Source organism: Amblyomma maculatum, chromosome 1, assembly GCF_055883805.1.
Source record: "Amblyomma maculatum isolate TAMU_Amacu chromosome 1, ASM5588380v1, whole genome shotgun sequence".
Taxonomy (NCBI): Eukaryota; Metazoa; Arthropoda; class Arachnida; order Ixodida; family Ixodidae; genus Amblyomma; species Amblyomma maculatum.
Window position 1 is genome coordinate 466,472,345 of NC_139344.1, and position 17,859 is coordinate 466,490,203.

At 50.2% G+C, this 17,859-nt stretch overlaps 1 protein-coding gene across 1 annotated transcript in view; it reads right to left on the reverse strand.

The window, feature by feature from the left end:
- LOC146209871 (sodium-coupled monocarboxylate transporter 1-like) overlaps positions 1–17,637 on the reverse strand; it is a 216,187-nt gene extending 198,550 nt beyond the window's left edge. The window contains exon 1 of the mRNA XM_084581392.1: positions 17,296–17,637. Within this exon, the coding sequence (XP_084437518.1) occupies positions 17,296–17,637 (342 nt within the window). The remainder of the gene's footprint in view (positions 1–17,295) is intronic.
- Between the last annotated feature and the right edge of the window lie 222 nt (positions 17,638–17,859).

Here is a 17,859-nt window from a genome sequence, read left to right on the forward strand (position 1 = left end):
AAATTGGCCTGAGTTGTCGGAGCACCCGTCTCCTCACTAAGTCAATTGATTGACTCCTGAGAGCACGCGTCTTCCTGCGGAGCCCTGAGAAGCTCTTCTCTGCTGAACGCAACTTCTAGGGGGACCACTGCTCTAGGGGGACCACTGGGGGACCAGTGCTTTCGGGGCTCAGCAGGCGGGGCGCTCCCCGCTGCGCGCTCCCTCCGCAGAGGGGGAGACAGCTGCCTTTCCATCTCCTCCTCGTCTTCGCCTGCCGATTAGGCGTCAATGACCGGCGCCCTGTGACAACGCGTCCGCGATGCACTGGCAGTTTCTTTTCGGTAACGCACTTCGAACTCGCGTTGTAGTGTCAGGGCTCACCGCGCAAGCCGACCGCAGGGCTTACGCAAGCGTTTCAGCCATGTCAAGGCCATGTGGTCGTTCTCGACCGTGAACCTTGTTCTTTGTACATACACTTCGAAACGATGGAGTGCGTAGATAATGGCCAAGCATTCCTTTTCCATCACTGAGTAATTGCGTTCTGCCGGAGACAGTGCGCGGCTCGCAAACGACACTGGTCGCTGCTGATCCCCATCCATCGGGAGGAGTAAAGTGCCCACTCCGATATCACAGGCATCGGTCTGGATAACGAATGGCTTTTTTAAGTCAGGCAGCTTTAGAGCTGCTGTCTCAGCGATGGCGTGCGAGAGCTGTCAAAAGCTCCTTTCCTGCTGATCTCCCCATTCCCAACGGGAAGACTTTCTTAGCAATTGTGCCAAGGGCGCTAGCAGTCGCACACAGCTAGGAATAAACTGTCGGTAGTATTCCACCATTCCGAGATATCGGCGATCAGCGCTGACATTTGTAGGCGTGGGAAACTCCAGGATCGCCCGAAGTTTCTCTGGATTAGGAGAGACCTGCCCCCTTTCAACTCGATATCCAAGCAAGCTCACCTGAGCCTGGCATATCTGCGCCGTTGCGGGATTGAGCGTGATGCCAGCGGACCTGAGCTTTCCCAGAACGTCTCTGAGGTGATCTAGGCGTTCCTCGAATTTGTGGGAATATACGATCACATCGTCCAGGTAGGCGAGGGCGTGATGCCATCGTGCATGGCTAGGTACGCGGTCCATCAGCCTCTGGAATATGCTGGGAGTGCCGGGCAATCCAAAGAGCATTCTCATGAAGTGGAAAAGTCCTCTGTGACATGAGATCGCCTCTTTGCACTCATCGCCTGGTCGCATTTCGACCTGCAGATACCCCTTGCTGGCGTCAAGTGTCGAAAAGAACTTAGCGCCGCCGAGATTGGAAGTCTATTCTCGGAAAAGAATATGCACTTTCTCCGTGACCTCATTCAGACGCCGATAGCCCACGCATAAGCGCCAAGAGAGATCTTTCTTTGGCACAAGCGCCACTGAGAACCCCCATGGACTTTCAGAACGGTATATAAGGCCAGCATCGAGCAACTCCTGTAGCGCCTCATCGATCTCTTGCCTTGTAGCAGTGCTGACGGGCCTTGGGTCACATTTCCAGGGCAGCCCGTCACCTGTTTTTATGAGTGCTGCACCAGATTGGTACAACGTGGCTGGTCTGTGAACATCTCGTCAAAGTTGTGTAGCAACGACAAGAGTCGGTCACATTGGGGCTCTGTCAACGCACCGGCATCGGCCAGCAATCTCTGCATTTTTTTTCCGATTGCGGATGAAAAGCATGCTGACAGGCTGCCGCTACCGTTCGCGGCAAATAACACGGAAACCCACTGTCTCTCCGCCGGCAGTGGCCGGGGTTGTATGCATTTTCTCCGCCGACTGTGGAGAGGGAGCATTGAGACTGGCCGCCGTAACCGAGCTCGGTTGGCGGGGTGAGCGCCGCTCATGCGAAGTATGCCTCCCGTCTGCGAGGGGATCGGCTGTGCGCGTTAACAACGATGGCGTAGTAACCGGCGGTTCGGCGAATGGCCAGAGCGGGGCACACGGGCTCTTCCGATAACCCCCATTGGCGATGTCGATCACCATTCCAGTTAGAGCCAAGAACTCTCGGCCTAAGATAATTGGTACTGTCAGGCCAGGCAGGTGAACAAAACGCATTCTGCGTACACGCTTATCAAAGCGCACTACGAGGCGAATGTCACCGCAGGAGCGCACCTCTCCGCTAGCGAGCAGGAGGGGCGTTCTTCGCTTTCGCATCCGAACGGAGCGCCGTCGGAGCTGGGAAACGACCGTGTCTTCAGTAAGCGAAATGCTTGCACCCGTGTCAAGCAGCGCCGTAAATGTAGGTTCCGCTATGGCGAGGTCACCAAAGGCGTTGGCGTGTTAGCTGGCTTTCCAACCTTGAATGCGGACGTGACGGGTACAGGCTTTCAAGCTTTTTAAGCTTTGCCGGCGCTGCTACCGGCGGCCTGCCTCGTTTCCCGATCTCGAGGGGCAGTGTTTGGCTATGTGACTACTTTGGCCACAGCTAAAGCAGCACACCGATCGCCATGCTTGTTGCTGCGATGCTCGGCCATTTTCAGAGGCACCCCGACCGTCTGGCCGTATGCGGCCCTCCGCGGGTGCGTTCTGAGTAAGTGCGGACTTTCGCTGCTGAACCCCGATGAACTCACGAGGGTAGAAATCAGCACTGCGCAACCGGTACCCATGGGGATCCAGGGCGCGATCCAATACTTCGAGCGGCAACGGCTCGCTCGTGAACCCACTTGCCTTAGGAGTGCACTCATTCCTTACCGTTTGGACGCCGCTCCAGGCACACCTCGGCTTTAGGGACTCTCGAGCCAGTGGCGGGGGCAGGTATTTACGGGCCCCAGAAATCTGAGCCTGGACTCGGCAAGTTTCAATGGCAAGCTCGTTCAAGTCGCGGCATTGGCAGCTACTCAAGTTAAGGCCAAATGTGGTGTGGCGATGGCGGAAAACGCGTTCCACTCGCTCTGAATGCCAAGCTTCCGTTTCGTCGTACTCGTACGATTCCTGCATCGCTCGTGCGAACTCGACAAGCCATTCTTCAGGTGCCTGCGTCCGCAGCTCCGGTTATCGCCGCATTCGCTGCTTGTAGTCATGCGGAAGGACCTCCTCCCTCAACAAGCGTTGAAAGTCATACATAGCTAGTGCTCGCTTTGTGGCCAACCAACCGGCACCACCGGGCGGCTTTATCTACATGAGTGACTGGCAAAGCTCGTCTTAGAATATCGCTCCCGCTCAGATCACTCGCAAGCTCATACCGGCACAAGGCCAGCAGGAAATCATTAGCGCTCTGCGTGTCGCTGCAGCCGCTGTATGTCGGTATCGACACGCCGATTCGAAGGCCAAGCGAGCGCGCCTGCTGCAACAGCTGCTACAAAGCCGATGCGAGGACGTTTGCGGCGTCTTCCTCCGGGTGACATTTTGCATGCTCATCAGCCATCGGGTGTAATGCGCGTGCCGCTATTGCGGGCGTTTTCCAATCGGGGTCAATGGGCCATCCCGACTGAATGCCCGGAGGAATAAAGCCTTCGCCAAAGGACGGTAGCTTGTTATGCAGCTCGGGACCTCCGGATGCTGGATATGCTGCATGCCTCTCCGTCAAAGGACGGGGAGCACTCGCCGTATTGGCGGGTGTAAACGCAATTTGGGCTACCGGGCCAGCCTGCGTACACAGCGGTGAAAGGAACGAGGAGTAGCCGCCGCCGACGGGCGATGGCTGTACGAGTAATTCAGGTTTGCCTGTATTAAGTCTCGTTTGGCGAACCGCATTGGTGGTCGCACCTGTTACATGGCGGAGCGATTGGGCCTGGAAGCCACTGTCACTGGGCAAGGGCTTCGGAACCTGGCCGGGCGTTCCCGGCGCGAACATACTAGCGCGAGCCGCATCGGCGGGTGCGCCAGGGGACACGTTCAAAAGAACGGAGCTTCTACAGCCACAGCCATCGGAGAGGCTGTGCGCCTCTCCCATGCAGCCACGGCGTAGCCAGGAGGGGACGTGCCACAGAGAGCCGGCGATATATGCCTTCCCACAACCTCACAAGCACCTAATCAAAACATGCAACCAGATCATCCTGCCAATTTCATCTACAGGCGCCGTTTAGGTGCACTGTAAGTCCATGGGCCCTACAATTCAGTTCGATCAATATCCCATAATCTCTCGTGATCATTCAATCTCTGGTCACCCAATGAAGGCTTTTTTATTGCGCTACGAAAAAAGGTTTGTTAGCGGACGTGTGCAGCATTCACATCTGCATATACGCTCAGAAATATGGACAAGTTGTATTTGGAGACAGCGGAGCTCATCGATATAGCGGGCTTGGCGAGAATTAATCCGTTTGTGCTTGCCACCCAGAAATCCACTTTAAAATACGCAGACTTGAGCCGTGAGAGCTTGCGAATGTGAAGCCATTCTTCGGCTCAGATGCGCATTTGCCACAATGCTTTGATGTGATTCCTGAAGCACATCCTGATGCAAGAAGCTTTGCACTAAAATTTTATCTACCAATTGCATTTGCCAATGAATGCCTGCAGAACAACAATGTGTCAGAAATTGGCTTTGATGTCGGTCTACGGCTTGTAGGCCTGTGGCATCTTGATTGTTACAGGCGAAAGTTGCGATTTGGCCACCTCAAGCAATATATCATTCATATTGCTAGGTGCCTAGCGCCGCGCGACTGCCGTGCTTGGTGCCGACGACGATGAAGTGTTTGTTGGCTCGAGAGGCGCGCTGGTGCTGGACTCTTCTTTTTTTTTTTTTTTTTTTTTTAAGTCGATATTTATTGCCTCAGGGCATCAGTAGGTTATGAGATGAAGGATGAATAAATGATTAAATGAATGGAAAAAGGTTGGCTGATTTTATGAAGTCCAGAAGTGAGCGATGATGAGGTCCCTGCGTCCAAGTGACGTATGAGGCAGGATTGGTTGCTGAAAGGCCAGCTATTCTCAGGTGCCGGAATCGTGTTGGCTTGAGTGCTGGGCAGTCCCACAGCAAGTGGTGGATGTCGGCCTCGACATCTTCGTTGTTACAGATCGGGCATCCTGGGCGAGGATATAAGTGTTGGAAGTATGACCACGTCCTAGTTACAGCTGGTGTAAGGGCAACACCGACCCGGATCCTCCTAAGCGCAACCTCCTCTGCACGGGTGAGACCGCGGGGAAGGGATATCGCACACGGAGGGATAAGTGCACGTGTGCGGCGCCGGAGGTGCTCCTTTCTTGACAAAAGGAGGGTAGCGTCGTCGACTTCGAGAAGCTGTGGGATTGATGCGTCTTGGTTCACGAGGCGGGTTGCAAAATCAGCTTGACTTTGGGAAGGCAGCAGATCCCGTGGGACCCACTCAATGCGTATTGACTGTGGGATGCGCGCCGCAAGCTGGTGGATGTCCTGGCAAATTTTAGGGCAGCGGCTGACACGTCGGAGCAGACGTACTGCTTGAAGTGCGTCAGTGCGGATTACAATGTGGGCTGTAGGAAGCATGGTTATAGAAGTCACGGAGCAGAGTGCCTCTTGAACTGCCACAAGCTCAACGCAGAAAGATGTAAGTGGTTCCGAAAGCTGAAACGTAGTTGTCTGATTCAGGCTAGGCCTCCGTGGACAGTGGATTGCCGTTTTGGCTTCACAGCCTTGCAGGCTTCCATCTACGTACACTACTACGGAATCCTGAGGCAGGTTAGCATCTTGCTCTTCAAATCTCTGGCGTAGCAACGATGCAGAGTTGGCAGACGTCGGTCTGCGGATGTCAGTTGGCTTGTTGTCTCCTAACTGTATAAATTTCCAGGGAGGGAGAACTGGCGTAGGTGGCTGAAGAATAATGTGTGACGTTGCATACGCCCTCAGTGCTTGCGTGGAATGTGACAAAGTGGCCTTGAGTCTGCGAGCATCTCGGCGCTGCTGCACCAATTCATCGATGGTGTTGAGCTGCGCATTCTCCTGTAACGCTACGACCGGTGTGATTCGTGGAAGGCATGTTATGGTCCTCATAGCTTCTCGATTTAAGGCTTCAAGGCGATCCCATTGTGCCCTTGTAAGATGCTGGAACTGGGCCTGATAAACAATACGGGGCTGCAGAACCGCCCTCACTAACTGGCGTGCAACAGACGAGCCAGCGCCACCCGTTTTAGGTGCAATTCTTCTTATTAAACTTATAGTTTGAAGTGCTTGCTTTTTTGCCTGAGAGAGCCAAGCAGTCGCTGATCCTGATTGGTGAATTGTTAAGCCCAGAATTTTCAGGCTCGAACTTTCTTGTATTGGGGTGCCTGATAGAGAGAGACGAATTGGATTTGAGGCAAGTTTACGGCGTCCCCAGCGGTTGGCGACTGACGTGTATGACGTTTTACACACAGAAAGTTGAAGGCCAATGGAGGAGGCGTAATCAGAGGTTACGTCTAATGCTGACTGAAGGGCGGCCTCTTGAGTGAGAAGATCATGGTGAGTGCTCCATACCGTGATATCATCTGCGTACTGCAAAAACTTGATTTCAGGGATATCATGTAAGCGCCACGCCAATGGGATGAAAGTAATATTGAATAACGTCGGAGACAATACTGATCCCTGGGGCACGCCACGTAGTGAAACGAATGAACCAACAGTGTCACCGCTGAGACGTATTGCAAATTTTCGTCCATCCAAAAATGATGCGACAAAAGTGCGTACTCTCGGAGGGAGATGGAGCATGTCAATGGCATTCAGGATTGCAGCATGACTGATGTTGTCATATGCCTTTTCAACATCCATTGCTAATATGGTACGTACATCGCGGCTGCGGGTAGATGACAGAACTGCTGAGGCCAAGACAGCCAACCCGTCCTCTGTACCTATGTATGGACGAAATCCAATTTGAGCAGGGTGATAAAAACCGTGCTGTTCAAGCCACCAAGAAAGTCGTGTGGCTAGCATTTTCTCTGCAAGCTTGCAAAGCGTTGATGTTAAGGAGATTGGTCGCAAGTTGGCGAGGTCCGTTGGAGGCTTCCCAGGTTTGGGAATAGGGATCACGACAGCGGTTTTCCAGCTCTCGGGTACGACACCATCAAGCCACACTTTGTTTATGGTGTCTAGTAGTTGAGGAAGTGCAGCAGTACTGAGGTTCTTGTAAACCTCATACTGAATTTTGTCCAGGCCGGGCGCTGTTTTCCGTTTCGCATCGTCAATTGCAGCCAGCAGCTCGCACATCGAAAAGGGGCTCGCAATTCCATCTGCGTCGGCAGCAGATGGTAATTTCCATGCGTCTGCAGGGATACCTGCCAAATTAAGGTTTACAGCTGAAGGAGGCAATATATCGTATTTTGGGAAAAATTTTCGAGCAGCTTCTTTGGCGAAATCACCCGGCGACAGATTAGCCGCAAAGCATGCTGTTGCTGCTGCGTCAGTAGAACGACGACCATGTTCCATTGCACGAAACGTTCGCCATAGTGAGGCATTCGATGATTTATCAGAAAATTGTTCACACCATGCATGCCACTGGCGTCGCGATAGATCGCGTTCATATCTCCGAGCCTTCGCGGTGAGATAATTCAGTCGTGTACGTGCCTGCCCCGAAGTAGGGTCTCGTGTAGCAGCCAGCTCAGCTTGACGGCGGGCTGCCCACAGGTTAAGCAGGCCGAGATCTGGTGCCGGTCGACCTACATCAATCCAGGTAGTAGTCGTAGCGCTGTTTAGTGCTCTTTGTATACGGTCAACAAGGAGTGACGGCGAATCTGAAGACATACTGTCGAGACATGAGCGAAAGCTGTCCCAGTTTATCACAGAACATTTGCGGCGTAAAGGGCGGAGGCGGGAGGGATGGAGACCGATGAGGATAGGGTGGTGATCACTTCCCCAGCAGTCCGGCTCCATGTGCCATGAGGGAGTTCCTGCGCCCAACCACCACGTCAAGTCTGGAGCATAAGCAGCACTATGTATGTGACGCACAGGCCGTGTTGCTGTCCCAGGGTGATTAAGCAGAACAAACAGGGCATCAGTGAAGGCGTCCCGCACACGCCTACCCCGAGGGCTTGCAGTCGGATACCCCCAATCTGGGTGAGGGGCGTTAAAGTCGCCTCCGACTAAAATTGGACACCCGGGGTATTGCTGACGAACACTTAATAACCAGCCAAGATTAATACGGGAAGAGGCGCCTCCAGCTGGTCGAACGTAGTAAGAAACAAGAACAACTGTTCCTTTCAGAAATTTCGCAGCAACTGCTACTACCTCTTGGTATGATGTGCACCAGTTTTCGAGAGAAAGGCGTACATGAGGAATACTCGTTTCGACATATATCGCCGCCTTTCCCGGGGGAGAAGCAGTCTGCACGCGACGGTCGGTCATTGAAGGGGACACGTAGCCGCTGAAGCCAGGAATAGATGGCAAGGCGTTCGTTTCCTGAAGTAACATAGCCCACACCCGAAGCTTGTTAAATCGCAGTCGGGTCCTGAGCTCGGCAACCTTCGTGGAAATGCCTCTACAGTTCCACTGTAGTACACCAGGACGACCGGATTTCGCCATTTTTGTGTGCTAGTCCAAGCGCTGTAGTATCACAGATGTCAGGTTGGATAACTGGTTGACCATATAGCGGAGCAGCGATGTTGCAGAGTTATCATTGGGCGTTGTGCTACACTGGGAAGAGGCAGCAAATGGCCCTGTTGCGCGGAATGAAGGCGGTTGTGTTGGGCAATTACTAGATTTGGCGGTTACTTCTGCAACTCGCCGACGTCGAGCAAGCATTTCGCGGTGTTGTCGGAGCTTAGAGACCTCTGCTAAGAGACGATTGATTTGCTCATCCACTACAGCCATATCGTCGTCTGGTAGATCAGTACACTGCTGTATTGGCTGTTGTCGACGGCGTTTCTTGAGCACCGTATCATTAGACTTTGTCTTAGCTGGAGGTGCATTCGAAGCGGGCTCAGGAAGCTCTGGCCACTCGTCATCATTCCACTGAAGAGCTGCAAAGCGATTGGATGTCTGCACCGGCGTCATGTCCTCTATTGGCCAACGCTTAGTGTTCCGAAGACGAGCCTTCTGCGTTGCCTTTTGCTTTGTCGGACAACTTGGAGATGTTATCTCGTGGTCGTCCGATTTGCAGAGGCCGCATCGGTACGTAACTTTTCCTTCAGACGCACCTTCATCGGCAGTAGCAAAGGGGCAAGATTTGCGCATGTGCCCTGCCCGAAAACAGTTATAACAGTAAACCACACTCGGTTTATACGGCCGTGGCCTTAATATGCAGCCGTAGTAGTACAGACAAGCTGGGAGTGTCGGAGGGCCTTGCAAGGTGATCATGCAGGAACGCCCCTTTCCTATGTGTCGGGCCTGTATGACTCGGTGCGTTGGGCAGTACAGCTCACGTTGAAGGGTGGTTTGATCTTCGTTTATGTCGACGTTGTAAACAACGCAACGCTGCAAGTCGGAGCCTTCAACTAGATACACTTGCACAGGCACTGAGATCTCACTTGTGAGTGAAATGTAACTAAGCGTTTGGACACGTTCCACCGCAGTAAGTGTCGGGAGCCACACAGCTATAGTGTTTGACTTCTTCCTTGCCGTGAAGCCCCGAAAACCTCTGGTTCCGAGACACGCGTCCAAGTTGGCCTGGATGATCCTGTTTGGTATATCGGTGAGGCTTTTGTTGGCAAGAGATTTAATCGCCACTTTATAAGATGACGATCCCGGTGTAGGTGCAACCTGGTTTTCGATAGTTAAACAGGAGCGCTTTCCTTGATAGCCACCACTTGCCGAGGACGAATTCGGTTGATTATCTTCCGAAGGACGCTTGTGAGGCGCACGGGTGCTCGTTGATACGGATGGTGGAGCCGATAGGTCCATTGAAGAGCTTGTCTCCTCAGGACGCACTGTTGGATGTGCATCTCGTCGTGTTAGCTGAGTGGCCATAGCCGTGCTCCGCCCAGAGAACAGTTCACTTACGGGCTGTTGTCCATTTTGGGAAGGCTGAATGGACGCTGGTGCTGAAGAACCGGGAGCACCAAGCTGGACCTGAGGCCGATGGTCAGGTTGAGGTGTCGACGGCAGGGCAGGAGTTGCAGCGAGCAACTCCGGCGAAGCTGCCTCTGCCAGCGTGGCAGCGGCAGCACTAGGCCTAGCCTCCGTGCCGACCTGAGCTGCAATCATGCATGAGTAGCATGCGCCGGAGGTCTCGCAACCTGACGCGGAGAGGACGTCTGGAGCTTCCTCGGAAATAGAAGATCTACTTCTTTGGAGACAGGACAGGTGCTTACAGGAACGGCAAGAATTTTCAGAGGAGCGATGAAGCCACCTTAGCAGGAAGATACTTCCTGGTGCTGGACTCTGTGATCGGAACTAGAAGCCAACCTGATTCTCGGGTCCTCGGCTACGTGTACCTTCACGGCTCCCTGTGACTTGAGTCGTGACGATATTAACTGATTTATTCCGTTCTTTGATTTTCGTCCTAATTAGCCTGTGGCTGAAAGTTAGGGTTTTCTGAATTGAAATTTAAAATTAGCCCACCTCACTGAGCGGGAAAGTTCGTTCATGAGCCCTTTAGAAATGAGAACAAAGGTAAAATAAAAGCAAATATTTTATTGAGTTTTAGGTAGGTGGTGTGGCATTACTCGCACTGCTTGCCCCGTTTTCCTAACCCCCCCCCCCCCCTTGGCAGCATTCTCAAAACTAATGCTTGAGTGGTTCTCCCATGAATACAAAACGCCGGATATGAAAGTCCAAGTCTAATTCAGGCGCCGAGGAAGTGCCGTTGCATATGCACCCTAGCAATAGCTCCATTATTTTATTCCTGGAAAAGCCCTAAGGCAATGGGTGTTTCTCTTCACCACTTGTGCACAAGCCAGTGCACCGGAAAGTGCAGATTACTGGCTGGCCATGCAGGTGCGCAGCGAGAGATTTGGCCTGAAACCTCTTCTTGCAGGTGACGATGGCTGTATAGGAAACTAGATCAAACAGTCGCACGACGTTTAGAATTCTCTTCGTTCTAAGTGCTTCAATAATGTCATCAGTGTTTCACAAATTTCTGCAACTGATATATCATTGTTCCAATATCAGCATCACATATCCTAACCTTGGTGGGCAACAGAACAAATGTTACCAAAAAAACTGTCGTACACAAAACGAAACGATGAGAAGTGATCTTCTGTTTTGATAAGTATCTCACGAAAATTATTGTTAAATGTGCAATTAATTTCTATACAATTTTAGCCTCACAAGGATGAGCTTCTCGAGAAAGCGCTCGGATTTCCATAATTTAGAAAATTATAAAGTTCTATAAAATGGACATTAACCATCAGTATTAACAACTTGGAGTCATTTAAACATTCAATGTCATTCATTTCGTTCTATCTGCACTCGAAACACACTCTAATCATCAATTTTGGCGCCCAAACATTCGCTTCAAATGCATAATGGCAATGAAGGGAAACACCTTGCAGCCCTGACCTCGGCAAAATTGTACAGAATAATATTATTAACTTTGTCTTGAAAACTTTAGAATAAAAATGCCAACAAAATAAAGCGTTAGTAGGCGTGTTATATTCAATTGTGACGGATAAGGCGGGCATTTTGTAAGTACTAGAGGGGGTGAAGTCTTCATATAAGTAATAGAGACATATGGGTGAAGCCTTTGCACTGCACTGGTTCCGGTCAGGCTGATGATGTCACCTTCAAAAAATATTGGAAATGCGCGCTCACGTGCACAGCCTTTATGAAGTGAAATCTTTATTGACCCGCACTCGGGGAAATTTTAACGACGGTTCCCTCTTGCATGCACTGAGCCAGTGGGAAAGGTGCGGCTATAGGCGAAGACCATACACCACCCAAATTGTGTCGCACCATTCTTAGCCTTTTACCTTCCGCTGGAAGTGCAGCATTAAGGATGGATGTTGGGTGGATCAATCAGTATCTACTCCCTTAATGCAAATCTACTCCCCCTTGGGTGATTCACCTATATATATGACCAACCTAGGGAAAGACCGTGAAGAAAACTCTTTCTACACCGGAAACCGAACACTATCAATGTGATACCCAGAGGAGAACGCAAATCAGTACACAACGCAGGGCTGGTGCAAAAGATATTGCAATTCCCCTTGTCTTGCTGAGGACAATTATTTTACGGGGCGTTCCCGAGCGAAGAGTGTCCCTTCAAAGCTACGAACACCTCCGAGACACCAGTGCACACCAACACAATTGCTTCAGCGCACACAGGTGACGCTGCATTGATAACTCGACCGAAACTGTTAAACTTTTCTCCTGATCATGGCTGATCGAAGCTACCTTCTCGATATTTATGTGGACGGTGTACAATAACTGCGTTAATTGATACTGGCGCTCAAGTTTGTATTCAGTTCACTCTGTCATCGACGTCCGGAGAAAATTGTGGGCGTTTGAACATGGCTTGAACCTAGTGGTAGACAAAAAGTTTTGAGTGTTGCAGCGAGTTAGTTTATCTGCGGGGACACATGAATTTATTGTGCCGCTGTCACAACGTTTGCACGAACCTTTTTTCCTAGCAATCGATGATGTTCGCCTCTACCAACTACCGAGTTATCTGTCTTCTTCCTCTTCTACTTCTTTTACTTGTTCTTCTTCATCGCATTTTTCTTACACTTTTTCTTTTTTCTTCTTTTTCTGCTCCTTTCCACCTCCAGCTTCTGGTCAAGCTCTGCTGTCGCATCTGAGCTCCAACCTGATCGTCATGTACCCCCATTCCCGTTGCTAGCTTACGTATGCAATGATCGCTCCAGACCTGCCACCAGACTAGGCCCGCGCCCTCTCTCAGCTGTTGGATTTCTACAACGACATCGATGTCCGCAGCTGTCCACTTGCCTAAATTTCCTTTGTGAGCCACCGCATTCACATCGGCATTTCTGCCCCAACGGACGTACCATGTATCACTTTTTGAGTGCCAAATCATACAGACAGAATGGACAAGATGCTGGCGAACAACATTATTAAGCCTTCCAGCTGTCCATGGGCATCACCTGTCGTCTTAGTGAAAAATAAAGATTACCACAACCTAAATACAATCACCAAGAAAGACATTTACCTTCTTCCCCAAATAGACAACGTGCTGGACTGCCTGCAAGGATTAAGCTATTTCTGATCAATTGATATAGGTTCGGAATACTGGAAAATAGTTGTAGACGAACGTGACCGCGAGAAAACCGCCTTTGTTTCCCCGTGAAGACCTATACCAATTCTAAGTTATGCCTTTTGGTCTCTGCAACGCTCCAGCGACCTTCGATAGTATGATGGACTCTCTACTGCGTGGCTTCAAATGGACCACGTGCTTATGTTACCTAGATGACGTTGTAGTATTCTCTCCGACGTTCGAAACTCCTCTCGCCCGTCTTTCTACAATCCTTTCCGTCTTCAGCCATGCTGGTGACCAGTTGAATTAAAAAAGGCAGCTTCGGCCAACGCCAGATAATAGCCATCAGCCACTTAGCTGACGAAACAGGATTGATGCATGACATTGGTAAAGTTTATGCCGTCCGTGATTTCCCTACTCTGCGTTCCACAAATGATGTGCGGAAATTTCTCAGCTTACGTTCCAGTTTCCTACGCTTCATGTAGAACTTCGCCGACGTTACCCGCACGCTCAACACTTTCCCCAGAAAGAACGCGCCTTTCTCTTACGTTCTAATCAAGGTTGCGTCTTTCAAGCCCTGATTTCAGCCCTTGTGGCTCCGCCTGTCCAGGTCCATTGTAAACCTTTGGCATGAACTGAACTTCGATACGACGCCAGGGGTCATGGTATTGGCGCTATTCTTGCCAAGTCACAGCATGGCACCTCGCCTGTGAATCGTCTATGCCAGCCACCTCATATCTCCATCCGAGAACTATTCAATCACCGAAATAGTATGCCTCGATCTTGCTTGGGCGTTGACTAAATTCCGCCCGTATTTGTTTGGGAGCTTCTTCTATGTAGTGACAAATCACCATGCCTCATGTTTGTTGTTACTTAAAGACCCTATAGCACGCTATGTCGCCGGGTTTTGCGCTTACAGGAATACAGATTTATTATTGTCTACAAATCAGGCCAATTGCATCAAGATGACGACTCTGAATCTTAACATCCCATCGATCCTCCTAAATTCCGTGATCTTACTGCTAACGACTACGTGTTGTCCATCACGGACCTTCTGCACATCGGCGCCTAACAGTGTATTGGCCTTTCCTATTACCCATTATCGACAAGCACCGCACTGACGACTCCAATCCTTCCGTCAGCGTGTTCGTGCTGCGCAATGATAATACATTATTCGGACAGAACATGCGCCCAAATGATTCTGACATCTTGCTCGTCATCCCTAGTCATCCCCACTCGACGGTTTAGGCCGAACTTCATGACGCCCCTAAAGCAGGGCACCTGGGTCTGGCACTCACGCATCACAGCTTGCTCCGGTGGTTTTTCTGGCAGGCCTTTGCCGCTCTTTTCACCGCTACGTTGTAGCTTGTGACCCGTGACAGTGTCGGAAGCCCTACCTTCAGCCCAGTTGACGTCTTCAAGCCATCGAAGTTCTTCCTGGCCCATTTTCCGGCATTGGTCTTGCCCTGCTCTGGCATTTTCCGACATCGACTTCCGGAAACAGATCAACTGCGATCGCCACTGATTACTCCACCCGCTACGCTACCACGTGAGCTATCCGACCAGCTGTGCAACCGAGGTCGCTGATTTTCTTCTTCACAACGACATCCTTCTTAATGGCGCTCCTCGTCACGTGCTTAGGGCTGAGGCTTCTGCTTCATTTCTGAAGTTCTAACGACTTGCTCTTTGCATGCTCTGCCGACCTTAATTTCACCACGGCATACCGTCCGCAGAAGAATCGCCTTACTAAACGCCTTAATCGGACGTTTCTTAGCACCACCGTGACTGGGATGTTATTAATTTGGCGTTCGCAACATTTGGGTACAATTCGTTCCGTCTAGACACAACCAGCTATTCGGCCTTTTATCTCCCCTTTGGCCGCAACTCTCTACTGTCTTTCGACAGTTCGCTGCCTACTGAAGACCGGGCCAGCAGTTCTGATGCTATTAACGCGCCGACGCAGCCCGAAATATTGATCGGGATAGCTTGGCGGCTTCCCAGCCAGCCCAGAAACGCCATTACAACAATCACCAGCGGGATATTCATTTCCCATCTGCAACCCCTACCCACTTGTCACCAATTTCCGACATCCCTACCTCACCCATTTAAATTGTCGTTGCACGCCTTGAGCGCGTATGCTTGTCCAAAGAGGGGTTGTGGTTCGGGTGTCGGAAGACGACACGACGTTTCGGACGCTGTCTGGAAAATCGACGACGCTCAAGTTGAAGCTGCTGTGTGCACTGGTGTCTTGGAGCTGCTCCTGACTTTGATGGGAAATTTTCGCCTGGGAACGCCCCATAACGATAATAGCCATGATATGATGATAAAGTTATGGATAATGGATGATGCCTATATATAGTACAGCGATGCGAACGACGCTGCCGTTAGTGATAGTGATACCAATGGTAGTAGCGATGGCAGTGACAGCGCATTTTTCATTATTTGAATAGTAGCGATTTTGATGATGATTAACAAGAAATGTTACCAAGCCAAACGAAGCTCTTTCATGGCGTGTGTTTAACGGGGTTAAAACACAGCAATATTTATGTCGCTGAAAGTAACAAATTATGAAAAGAAACATAATGAGACTGTGCATTATACAGAACAAGTGCATCTGATTTGTTGTCTAGCAAGAACGCATGCCGCAGTACGGCGCTTAAGAGTTGGGAGTTCCAATGCTTTACGTGCTAGCATTTCGTTTTTATTTCCAAAATAAAATTTTCTATCTGTCGTCTCTAGTTCTTTTCTTATGATATCTCGTTTCGGTTTTCGGTTTTATCTTGAACATTATATATATCCTCTCAACTTTCCAAAAACAAAACCTCGTGACAATTCGATGTCCTTATTATTACCACACAATTGTTTCTCTCAGAACAAAATAAGCTTGTTCATCCAATGGTTATACCCGCCGTGTGGGTGAATGCTTGAAATAGGGTGCATAGAGAAGCAATAACTTTATCCTGTGCGCACAAGCCTGGCATCATACAGGGTGCAGAGATTCTCAGCCAGGTAACATGGCAGCGCGGCCGTAGGATTTACCAGCTGGCCATTCACCACAGACGTGTAAAGGGTACGGCAAAGTACCACTAAAACTAAACCCAGCAATAAGCTTAGGGTAATAGGAAAAAGGCATGAATGAATGAAAAGTGTGACTACTTCAGAACCGATGTTTGGCTTTAGCCGACGAGGACGACCTGTCATCAATTTTTACGCAATACCCTAACGGTCCCGGATACGAGGACAGCCGGCTCACCGTGGCCAAAGCAGTATACCATGAGCGAAAACATTTGCAGTGGCTGAGCACAGCTAAATCAGGAGTTAAGTAACGAAAGGTTAGAAGGTTAGTTTGGGTTCGTCGAACTTGGCTATCCGATAGGCTAGGCAGCAACGGTTAAGCAATTGAGATACAGTCGCGGTTTTTGATGCATGCAGAACACACGTGGATTCAATGTTAGGCTTTATAGACATGAAAACAGATAGGTGGTCTGTAAAGTAGTTTGCCGCTGCCTCAATTTTGGATACACATTATCAAGACGTGATGGTCTCTCTTTGGTACACAAGATCAATGGCGGTTCGCAATTTTTCGGCCCGAATTGGAGAAACTAATGACAAATGAAATTGAAACACATTCGCTGAGCTTTGACCTCTCGTTGCTGACTCGTTGGACGGTCCTCTTGTGGTTCGGCAGCGATTCACAGCCTTTACCTATCCGAGACAATGCCGTTTATTATCGTTTATTAGTAGTCGCGCCTCAACTCCTCTGCTAGGCATGGGAGACACCGGAGACGGCATTGCGCTTAGCGCTCTTGCTGAAATAGCTCACTGTTGGAAGATGCAGGCGAAAGAAAGCGAGGCCAGACAAGGTCAATGGGCTGCTGGGACACAGGAACAGCGAGAAGAACGACTGCTCAAGCCTGAAATGAAAAGTCCTACCAAGTGTAACCATGTTGTGAAGCTTTCGCTGAATACCATGTTTAACTATGCCAAACATCTGCTAATTATTTAATGGTCAGTTTCAGAATAACACCGAAACATGCGTGAGAAGCTCTCTGTTAGAAATAGCAAAACAATACCGCGTGTGGGAATATTTTCTACATGCTCATTGTACCACTATCAGTACGCCATTTTTCCGGGCTCTGTGTACTGTGTCCCGTTTACCGTGGAAGGTTGGTTAAGGAAGCTTTCGAGAACCCACGGTGCGTCTGTTTTTCAACTGCGTTTAACAAAGCTCTTCAGAGTCGCAACCTAGATCAGCTGACATATTATAAAATTTCAGAAGAAAGTTGCCATTAGTTATATTGTTCCCAAATACTCACTTCAAATATCGATGTGATGCGCAGACGGTAAAGCACAGGCACGAATACGTGGGTGGTGAAAGGCAGGAGCACCAAGCATGTCAAGTATCCCCAGGCCAGGTGCCACCCGTATGCGTAGTAGTGAGCCGGGAGGCCTACGAGCCCAGTCGATGAGAAGAGCGAAGCCACGGAGGATGCGGCGAGGGGAAGTGTCTTCAGCATCCGGCCGGCGAGGAACACTTCCTCTGCTGTGTCCCTACTTCCGGCACTGATACTCGCCTTCCGGAAGGAGAAGTACAGGCCGAGCGAAAGATTCGCCACAACCAGCCTTGCAAATAAAATGTATTCGAGAACTCGAACCATTTTCAACGTATTTTCAATCTCTTGTAGTTGTTCCTCCTTCCCGATTGTCAACACTGAAAGGGCGACAAATGAAAAGATGTGCCGTAAAACTTTCCACCGTGGACTTTTAAAGGCCATGCAATATTTTCTCTCATCTCTGAAAGATCAGTGAGATTCTAGGCTGATACGCTGAATAGAGGGCGCCGTCTGGCGTCCTTGTTCGCTGGATGTCTCAGTGCGGAT